The sequence below is a fragment of the Drosophila albomicans genome, chromosome X (genome assembly GCF_009650485.2).
Source record: "Drosophila albomicans strain 15112-1751.03 chromosome X, ASM965048v2, whole genome shotgun sequence".
NCBI lineage: Eukaryota > Metazoa > Arthropoda > Insecta > Diptera > Drosophilidae > Drosophila > Drosophila albomicans.
This window is the reverse complement of record NC_047627.2, coordinates 9156758-9167848: the sequence shown is the minus strand read 5'-3', so window position 1 is coordinate 9167848 and position 11091 is coordinate 9156758. Positions and strand designations below refer to the sequence as shown.

Below are 11091 nucleotides of genomic sequence, written 5' to 3'. Positions count from 1 at the left end.
CTGTGCTGTGCTGTGCTGTTTTTATTGCATTTTAAACATATTTACTTAGGCAAATTATGTTTTATATAGCCCCGAGCTTGCTTGTGCTGTCTCTCCGCCAGAGATCCTTGTCTGCAAAAGTAAAAAACTTCAGTCATAAGCATATTTAAATAGTTTTCAAATTATTTGCCTGAAAGTCTCTTTCTCTTCTCTCAACGATAACGACGACGACTGACAGCAGCGACTGCCTTGAAATGACTACGCACCTTTTACAACTGCAACGTTCAACTTCAACTTCAGCTTCAGCTTCAGCTTGCAACTTGCGATGCAGACGAACTCTGTTCTCTTTGGGATGCTGCTGCGTCTGCTGCTGCAATTGCAGCTTCAATTCTTTAATTCTAAAATTGTGATTATGAGTGCCTCGCTTGCTGTGTGTGAATGTGTGTGTTTGCTGCTGTTTTGTTGTTGATATTTGCTCAGTTGTTCACGAATAGCTGCCAGCCCAAAAACTTAATGAGCTGAAATGCCAAATAGACTGGAACCAATGTTAGTGATATATACACATAATAGCTCCAATTCCCGGTTATTTCCTCCGTCATAGCTGTGAAAGAAAGAAAAGAGATGCGACACAAAGTCGTCGTTGAAGAAGAATAAGAAGGAGAACTATTAGAACAATTGGCAACATGCAAACACACAATTCTATTCAATCGAAACCAATCGAATTCAATACAACAAAAAGTGGTAATAGAAAAAGATACAACTGAAGTACTTTGGCGACAGGCAACAGATACAACACACATACACACACACACATACACTGACACAACACTCACACAGATAGACGACATTCACATAAAACAATTGCCGCTGATGGCAGTGCAAACAAAGCCCAAAACAACTTGAAATATATGCCAACAATGAAATATTATGTGATCTGTGTGTGTGTGTGTGTGAGTGTTGCACAAGTGTGTGTGTGTGTGTGTGAGTACTTTATATGTGTGCAAATAAATAGAAACATATTTATTATGTTTGCTGGGGATATTTGATTAGAAACATCTATAAATTCATGCCATGTTCTCGTGCGTGTTTCTCTCTATGCCTTTCTGTGTGTGTGTGTGTGTTCTTCCCCCCTCTCAATCACTCTCTCTCTGTCATCTGACACTGTCTTGTGGCAAGCAGCAGCCCATCGAAAACTTAAGCTGCTTAACATCCCCCAACTCTACGACGACTAGCATTAAACCCTGTTTGCTTGTCTGCCACTGACTTGGACTCAAGTGTCGAGCATATAGTGGCCATATAGTGAGTTGAGTACGCGATACATTCGTCACACTTCTCTCTCTCCCCCTCTTGGAGTGAATGGCGGATGTTGTTGAGGAGGGGCAGCTCTTGTTGCAACTGTGGCCAGCCAGGCAGCCAGCCAGCCAAACGTTGCGTATCCAATGTTGCAACATTGTCGCGCGCCATCTAATCCTCTCCCTCTCCCTCTCTCTCTCTCTCCTTCTCTCTTGCACTCTTCGTCACCTCTTGCAGCACACTTGAGCGGCGACTTTAGCTGGCTTGCACTCTGCACTCTGCAGTTGCTGGAATGCAGGACGACACAGGACTACAGCTCACCTGAACTGTGACTGCTCTTTAGTCTCTCGCTTTGTCGCAAATTATATTTACTGCTGCAAGAGTCTCTGTTCGCTTATCGCCAAATCGATACACAATTTCAATTCAATGCGAAGAAGATGTGTTTGTTGCTTGTTGCTCTCAACTCGCTTGTCAATTTATTTCCTACAATGCTCCTTTTGTAGCCTCACTGACTGACTGACTGACTGACTCAATGACTAACTGACTACCTTACTGCCAAAGTGATTGACAATTGGCGAGGCTGGAGTCCAAACCGCAAGTGCTCTGCTCTTCTCTCTCTGTTTGTGTATGTGTGTGTGTGTGTGTGTATTGCTGCTTGTTGTGGCTCTTCCACTGACAGTTCTGTTTAAAAATGCCAACATTCACAGCCACTGTGGGGAAGCTTGTGTCATGTGGGCGGCACAACTATCAGTTATATGTATAGCTTTAAACTCATTTAAGTGATGCGCCAACAGCAAATTATTGCGCGCAAAAGTTAACCAATTATGTCTTGGCAATTTACAATTCACAAGTTTCCTCTCGCTGGCGCCGCGCCGCTCGGAGGGAAAACTTCTAGAGAACTCTCTCAAAATATTACAGAAATTGCCAAGTATAAGAAATTGGTATTTTTTTTATGATTTTGCACAAAAAAAATCAATTTATTGCTTTTCAAATTATTAAATTTTTATATAATTCACAATAAATTTACACCATACTAAAAACAGTTTGGTTTTCATTTTGAAATATGCCTAATTAATGTACCACAAAAATACTAAAGATATACCAAAGGCTATATTTGGAATATCGAATACCAGATTTTCAGCCAAAGCATTTAAAACCCTACTTTTGTCCATACAAAAGTATTTCTTAAATAACTTCGACTACTTTTATCCGATTGCAACCAAATTTTCAGGAATCGTTATTACTGTAGTTTTTATTAACTGAAATTAGGCTTATTATTCGATTTTTTTGATTTACGGTGGCAAAAGTCGGCGCGGCAAAAATTTGCTTTCCGTGCCAACATTACAAATACTGTTGAAACAAAATTATATCTCCAACTCTTTAGTCTCTGAAATTTAGGTGTTCATTCGGACTCACGGACAGACGGACACGGCTGTTTATGCTGATCATGAATATATATTTACTTGACGGGATTGGAGATGTCTCCTTCTTCCCAATAGGCAGCGGGTATAAAAAGTAATTGAGTGTACATACATATATTTTGCATTAATATTGATTATACTTGTATTACATTTGTGCTAATATATGCATATTATTCGACTTTAATATTAATCTATTTTAGCACAATTCCAAGCGAGCAATCTGAAAAAGTTCTGGGAAGTGATTCACTATTGAAGAATTTGCCTACTAAGTAAAAGTATATAATCGTTTCATTTCTATACAACTGTTGCAAACAGCAAAATGAAATAAATGTACTATACGAAATATTTCTGATAAGCTTATTACGCAATTTTAGGCAAAGTTACAGGAAGCAAAGTCACTATGGACTGATATGATAATATTTCGTTCTATATAAAATAATTCTTTATATGTATGAATATAAGAGACCACAAAAAAAAAAGAAACAAAAGTTCATTCGTTCTGCATTATTAATGAAATTTAGTTAAATGACATGTTCCATTAACATTGACAGCCAGACAGACATGAGACATGTTCTTATATGCTTATTATACAATTTTAATATTATTGAATTTATTTAATGGGGGAAATTCAATAAAATCCAAATTAAATAAATGACAGCATTTGGCAGATGCTGTCTGACGATAGACCAACCAAATGAAATGGAATTGCAATTTGTTTGTTAAATTGTGCAGAGTGAAAATGATTTGTGTTCTATTTTTAAATCGAGTTGAAAGTTAATTTTATTTTTTGTATTTAATGACATTTAAATGTTGTTTATCAACCTCGTTTAATTGACAACATTTGGCTATGATATATAAAAGTTAATCTGTCATATAATAATCAAGAATTTCATTTGATTTACGTAAAGTTCTCATTCTATTTGGGTTAAGCAGCATTTTGCACGTTACGCTGTAATATTCACATCTATTTCCATTTTGCTGAGGGTGTGGTGAGTAATGTGTAAATGTAAAAGTTTTAAGCATGCACTTCTTATCACTTTGGCCGTAAGCAAATACTTGTATTATATTTAATCTTTTAATTAGCATGCAGGCAGACATAAGACATGCGCACAGCAACAACACAGCAACAGAAGAAGAACTAGCTTAAGCTGCCTTTTACATTTGCATATGGCAACTTTATGATGCTCCTTTTGAAATCCTTTCAATTGCAATGTTTCTTTATACCCTCTACACACCAGCTTTCCCCACTGGGGTCTATTCAATGGCGAGTGCAAGGTTGAGTGCGTGTAATCGTCGTGAAGTAACTTTGTCTGAATATTTTACACACATTTTATAGGATAACGTGTGAAAAACTTGAGCGAACTATGGGATCTAACAGAGTGAATGAAAATGTTGCAAATGAATTGAGTAGTTGAGAGCACAGTAAAATATATTAGGTGATAAACGTCATCATTCAAAACTTGAACGGAATTTCTAAGATTTTTGCTATGGGTTTTTTTTTTTGATAAATGCCATTCTTCTGAGGGATTTAAGTTCACATAAGATCGTAACAAAGGGAATTATAGCAATCTAACTTCTTATAGTGAGCACAATAATATATAAAAAAATAAGAATAATATTATATAATAATAATAATAATAATAATAATAATAATAATAATAATAATAATAATAATAATAATAATAATAATAATAATAATAATAATAATAATAATAATAATAATAATAATAATAATAAACTATAAACTATAAATGATAATAGTAAAAGTAATTATAATGAAAATAGTAATACTAATGACAATAGTAACACTCATCATCATTAATCCCTTTTTGCCTTGGGACACTCCCAATTTACGGGTCAACTTGCCCTTCGAGCACTCCGCCTTTTCTTTGCCATAAGCTGTTTTTTGTGCCAATCCCCGAAAGCATACTCCTACAGTGAAAGCATGCAATTTGTTTCCTTTTTACATTTTTTTGTTTTGTGTTTTTTTTTTTTTTATTTTTTCGGTACACCTTAACTGTGCAAGCCTTTATTCCCGATTACACATGCATACGCCATCCTCGTCCTTGTCCTCATCCTCGTCGTTGTCGTCGTCGTCATCGTCCGGTTGTCCGGCCAAACGTATTCTGTCTACTTGTTGGACATGCGACATATAACAGACCAGCTGCCTTTCAATGCCCATGATGATGGACAGGTCAGGACAGCAGAGCGTCTGCAGGAGACAGACAGACGGACGGACGGACGGACAGACAGACGGATGGACAGGCGTAGGACAAACCTCAAGCATGCGGTGGGATGTTGTGTGTGTGCAAGTGTGTGTGTGTGTGTGCGGCCCTTTTAATGTTATGAGGCAAGCACACACATGACAGCAGCTCCTTGTTGCTCCCTTTCCATGTCCCTCCTCCTCCTCTCTCTCTCCCTCTGCTCTTGCCTTGTGTCTGACGAAAGTTTCGAAATAAAGAAAAAATTGCTTTGGCCATATTTTGCATAGTAAAATGTGGCTTATATATTTACATGTAAACCTAAAATGCAGCAATAGCCTTGCCACACACACACACACACACACCCTCCCCTTTCTCTACCCCACCTCACTTTTCTCTTTTGGTCTTTCTGCTTTGCTCTTTGGCTCTGAGCTCGCTCTTATCATTGCTCATTCCTCAGCCAAAGCAACGCCCCGAGGGCCCCGAAAACTTTTTAGAGTAAAGTTACTAGAGCAGTGCTGCCACGCCCCTCCCTCCGTTGCCCCTTCGAAAGCCCTACTCCACCACTTCTTTCTCTAGAGAAAAAACCAAAATAAACAAAAAAAAAAAAAAAAAATATATATATATATATATACTATATATTGTATGAAACAACAACAAAATACAAGTCGAATTTTTGTTTGTTGAGGTGCCTCGCAGCAGCTTCCCTTTCCCCTCCTCTCTCTTTGTCCCCCTTTGGGCAACTGTTTTTCAATAGGCAGCACCCAAGTGCTGTGTGTGTGTGTGAATGTGTGAATGGTAAACACGATGGCAGCGCACAAAAGGCAACGTTGTTGTTGTTGTTGCTCATCGCTCATGTTGCTGGCGGTTCTTCGCTCAAGTGTCGGACAAAGTCTTGTAAAAATTAATAAGCGTGTAAATTTTATTGTATTGCCAAACAGCAGTCCACTCTCTCACAAAGACACCCACACACACACGCACATAAACACACACACACACACCCACACACAAACACACAGACGCAGTCTCTCACATTCACATTAAGTTTTATGCATGTGAAGAGTTTTGCTTTATTTGATGGGTTTTCGTCTAGCAGTTTTCCACTTCTTCCACATCCACTTCCACTTCCACTCTTCTCCTCCTCCCCCCGCTGCTGCTACTGCTGTTTTTTTTTTTGTTTTTCTTCTGCTTCTTTTTGGCCCAACTTAAGCTTAATGGCATCGCATTTTGTTTGGCCCTTTACACAGTGTCCCCAAAGCGAGCGTATATAGTATACTACTCGTAATAACGACCAAATGCACTTCAGCGACTACTCTCAAAGGGTTCTCTCTCTCTAACAGCGAGTGTGTTAATGTGCTGCAATTCCCTCTCTCTCTCTTTATCTCTATCTCTTTCTGTTCATGTTTCTTTTAGCTTCTAAGCTAAGCTAAGTGTCTGTCAGCAACTGTTACTCAATATCAACTGCTATTTGTTTCTATTATCTTTATCTATCGTTTAATGCATCTGATTTGCTTTCAATCGCACTTACTTTTTATATTTATTTGTTTATTTATCCATTTGATTCGCTTTATGCGATTCCATTCTCTAATCATTTAACATTACCGAAACATTTCTTATATCTATTTTCAGCAACAATTGTGAATTTAATTCTTTTGTTGTGCTTATTCTATTTGTTCTTCTCAGATCCTAACAAATACAGTCATTTAGCACACTATTTGTTTCCATTTCCATTTTATTGTTGTCTCTTCTTATCTGTTGACGAAGTTATGCAAATTTACCTACTATCTTAATCTGTCACTTTATCTTTCGCCTTGTTCTCTGTCATTTTTTTCCATTGAACTCAGTTATGTCAATTTATTCAGCTTGCGTTGATTATATATCTATATAAAGTACATACTATAAGCAAATACTACTTATCAATCATTGCGCTGTTTGTCTCTTAATCTTTCTTCTTTCATTATCATCATCTGATCATGCACTTATCTACAGCTTCCTCAATGAATGTCTCATTTTTTCTCTATTTATCATCATTTTATTCCATTCGAGTTACTCATTATAGACAATTTGATAATTTATCTTATTGTGTTGGCTAATTGGATAATTTATATTTTGTTGTGATGAAATTAAATGAACAATTTTATAGTTTCGGTTTGAAATGCGCATTTGCTAGAAGATAATTCTACGCTAGAAATAAAACTTAAATGAATTTCATAATTTAGCTTATATTTTTAAAAACAAAAATATAATTCTGTTGAACTTCGTATTCCTAAATAAGATGAAACGTATTTCACTCTTAAATTTATATTTTTAATATTTAATTATTTTCAATATTTAATATTTTTCAACGGAAACACCGCAATACATTCACATTCAAGATCAAGATCAAAAAGGGAAGAATAAGAGAAAGTGTGACCAGCTCATTTGTATAGAACTTATATTAAAATGATCGATATAAGAAAGGGTATTTTGTATTATTTGATATCCCAACAAATTCTTTTCTATTTCTATCAATTTTTTATTTTAATTAACTTATATAACAGTTATCGATATATTAAATGGTATTTCTCGATATATGAAATAGTATTTTTAATTATTTCAAATTCAACAAATTTCTTTTTTCAATTCTAATCAACTTGTACATATTTTAATTACTTTTTTTTTTGGAGCACTTTTAGCTATAGCTTGCACCACTGTGGCGGCTATGGCTGGCGCTAGTTCTCACGCTTGTTGCGCTCGCTGCGTTGACGGCGACGTTTGCGACAGTTTAAGTTGGAAGCTTTTGTTTCAGCGCAGTGCAGAGCAGAGCAGAGCAAAGCAGCGCGCTGAGCAGTGAAAAAAATCTGCATAAATAATGTGGCGACACGCTCGGAGGAAGGCTGGGCTGGGAAGTGTTGATGATTTGATGGCTAGATGGCGAATACGGCGAATGCTGAGCCGTAACGCAAAAGTGCCTTAATGGCAGTCTAAAGACCTTGTTCTAAATTGCACTTCTCTTCTTTTTTTTTGTGTTTTATATTTCGGAAAGGCTTCATTCAAACATGCAAAAAAAAAAAAAAAAAAAAAAAAAGAGGAACGCAACGATGCGAGACGCTCGGACTCGGACTTTAGAAACTCGGGAGGAGCTGAGCTCGGACTTACAACACTCTACTTCGCTCTGCTGTGATATGGTGTGATAAAGTATCTCCTCAGATTGGTTAAGTGAACGCGACGAGAACCGAGCGGCTGGTTAATATTTAGCAACTGGCGCAGCGACAGCTCATTTATCAGCACGTCGCTCATATTATAAATTACTTGGACACTATGCGCAACGTGCAGCAGCTGCTGTTGCCGTTTTTAGCTGCCAGCAGCATCAGCTTCAATTAAAGCTAAACCTACGGTTAGAGAGAGAGAGAGAGCGAGTCGCTAGATGTTATCTGCTGATGTGTGGCCAAAGCGACGGCGAATTCGCCCTTCGATACGCAGTGAAGCGTGGAACGCTTCAAGCCAAACAGCAGCCAGCTTTTTGCACTCTCTCACTCTCTACCTTTCTCTCTCTCTCTCGCACTCGCTTTTCAACTCTGGTGGTACTCAATGATTCCGCAGAGCGTACTCCACACGTTTGTACAGTGAAGCGTGCCGAGTTTTTAAAGTGAATAAGTCGAAAGTTCGAACCACGAATGTGTTAATTAAAACTTAACGTTTCGCCGCATACACAACGGCTAAAAGCAAGCAAAAAACAACTACAACAACAACGAGAACGAAAAAAAATTGGAATAATAATAAGTATAAAGACAAGAACAAGCATAAGCTCAAAGCACAAGAATGAGAACAAGAACGGCAACGGGATTGGGAATATGACATGAACACGAACTGTGAAGCCAAGAGCCATGATGTTATAATTCAATTTGTTAGTGTCAACCCATCGAATCATATTGAGTGAGCTATCAAATTAGCAGGTGCATTGAACCTGACGCTCAACGTGACTGAAGAAGTCAGACGAATGTGGCAATTGAATTGGAATTCGAGTGATGGAAAATATCATTTAGGGGAAAAATTGGCAGTAAAAAAAGGGAGCACAATATATAATGGATCACATCTATATTTTCATGCGATTTTGACCATTTAATATTGACTTTGCATATGTTTATTGGTTTTGTGTAATAAATACATTTCAATTGCCAGCAAATCGACTTAAATTCGCAATGTAATCAAATCAAATGAGTTACATAGCCCTCAGCTATTGGGCATTGCTGGCCTTTGTCATGCGTGACATAGCAGCTAGCAATTTGACACACACACGCCTTGGAGTGAGCAGCCTTCAATTGGGTGTCATAGCCGTTAGCTCTGAGCATTGATTGAATTGGAAGCTTCTTTCTTGGGTTAAGGGTTTGAGAAAGAGAGATAACGCTTAACTATTAATATAAAATGATTCGACATCTATATTTTCATTAGATTTAGACCATTTAGTATTGACTTTGCATATGTTTATTGGTTTTGTGTTATAAATACATTTGAATTGCCAGCAAATCTATGTAAATTTGCAATGTAATCAAATCGAATGAGTTACATAGCCCTCAGCTATTGGGCCTTGCTGGCCTTTGTCATGCGTGACATAGCAGCTGGCAATTTGCCACACACACACACACACACACTCCATCACACATGTTGCCTTGGAGCGAGCAGCCTTCAATTGGGTGTCATAGCCGTTAGCTCTGAGCACTGATTGAATTGGGAGCTTCTTTCTTGGGTTACGGGTTTGAGAAAGAGAGCATAACGCTTAACTATTAACATAAAATGAATCTACATCTTTATTTTCGTTAGATTTTGACCATTTAGCATTGACTTTGCGTATGTTTATTGGTTTTGTGTAATAAATACATTTGAATTGCCAGCAAATCGACGTAATCAAATCAAATGAGTTACATAGCCCTCAGCTATTGTCATGCGTGACATAGCAGCTAGCAATGTTCCACACACACGCCTTGGAGCGAGCAGCCTTCAATTGGGTGTCATAGCCGTTAGCTATGAGCACTGATTGAATTGGAGGATTCTTGGTTGGTTTAAGGGTTTGAGAAAGAAACCATAACGCTTAACTATTAATATAAAATTAATCTATATCTATATTTTCATTAGATTTAGACCATTTAGTATTGACTTTGCATAAGTTTATTGGTTTTGTGTTATAAATACATTTGAATTGCCAGGAAATCGACTTAAATTCGCAATGTAATCAAATCAAATGAGTTACATAGCCCTCAGCTATTGCGTATTGCTGGCCTTTGTCATGCGTGACATAGCAGCTAGCAATTTTCCACACACACACACACACACACTCCATCACACATGTTGCCTTGGAGCGAGCAGCCTTCAATTGGGTGTCATAGCCGTTAGCTCTGAGTACTGATTGAATTGGGAGCTTCTTTCTTGGGTTAAGGGTTTGAGAAAGAGAGCATAACGCTTAACTATTAATATAAAATGAATCTACATCTTTATTTTCATTAGATTTATACCATTTAGTATTGACTTTGCATAAGTTTATTGGTTTTGTGTAATAAATACATTTGAATTGCCAGCAAATCGACGTAATCAAATCAAATGAACTACATAGCCTTCAGCTATTGTCATGCGTGATATAGCAGCTAGCAATTTACCACACACACTCCATCACACATGTTGCCTTGAAGCGAGCAGCCTTCAATTGGGTGCCATAGCCGTTAGCTCTGAGCGCTGATTGAATTGGGAGCTTCTTTCTTGGGTTAAGGGTTTGAGAAAGAGAGCAAAACGCTTAACTATTAATTAAAATGAATCTACATCTTTATTTTTATTAGATTTTGACCATTTAGTATTGACTTTGCATAAGTTTGTTGGTTTTGTGTAATAAATACATTTGAATTGCCAGCAAATCGACATAACCAAATCGAATGAGTTACATAGCCCTCAGCTATTGGGCATTGCTGGCCTTTGTCATGCGTGACATAGCAGCTAGCAATTTGCCACACACACACTCCATCACACATGTTGCCTTGGAGCGAGCAGCCTTCAATTGGGTGTCATAGCCGTTAGCTCTGAGCGCTGATTGAATTGGAAGCTTCTTTCTTGGGTTAAGGGTTTGAGAAAGAGAGCATAACGCTTAACTATTAAAATAAAATGAATTTACATCTTTATTTTCATTAGATTTAGACCATTTAGTATTGACTTTGCATAAGTTTATTGGTTTT

At 37.4% G+C, this 11091-nt stretch overlaps 1 protein-coding gene and 1 long non-coding RNA gene across 2 annotated transcripts; one reads left to right on the top strand and one right to left on the bottom strand.

Moving 5' to 3' along the window:
- Positions 1–455: 455 nt before the first annotated feature.
- On the bottom strand, positions 456–578 carry LOC117563906 (uncharacterized). The gene has a single exon (XM_034242475.2). The coding sequence runs from the start codon at positions 576–578 to the stop codon at positions 456–458; it is 123 nt and encodes a 40-aa protein (XP_034098366.1).
- Positions 579–2645: 2067 nt separating this feature from the next.
- Positions 2646–3036, top strand: LOC127566406 (uncharacterized). The gene is made up of 2 exons (XR_007955710.1): positions 2646–2787; positions 2894–3036. It is a non-coding gene; the product is annotated as an uncharacterized LOC127566406 (long non-coding RNA).
- Positions 3037–11091: the final 8055 nt, after the last annotated feature.

Coding starts and splice junctions, on each gene's coding strand:
- LOC117563906 (XM_034242475.2), bottom strand. CDS start 578: ATGACGGAGGAAATAACCGGGAATTGGAGCTATTATGTGTATATATCA.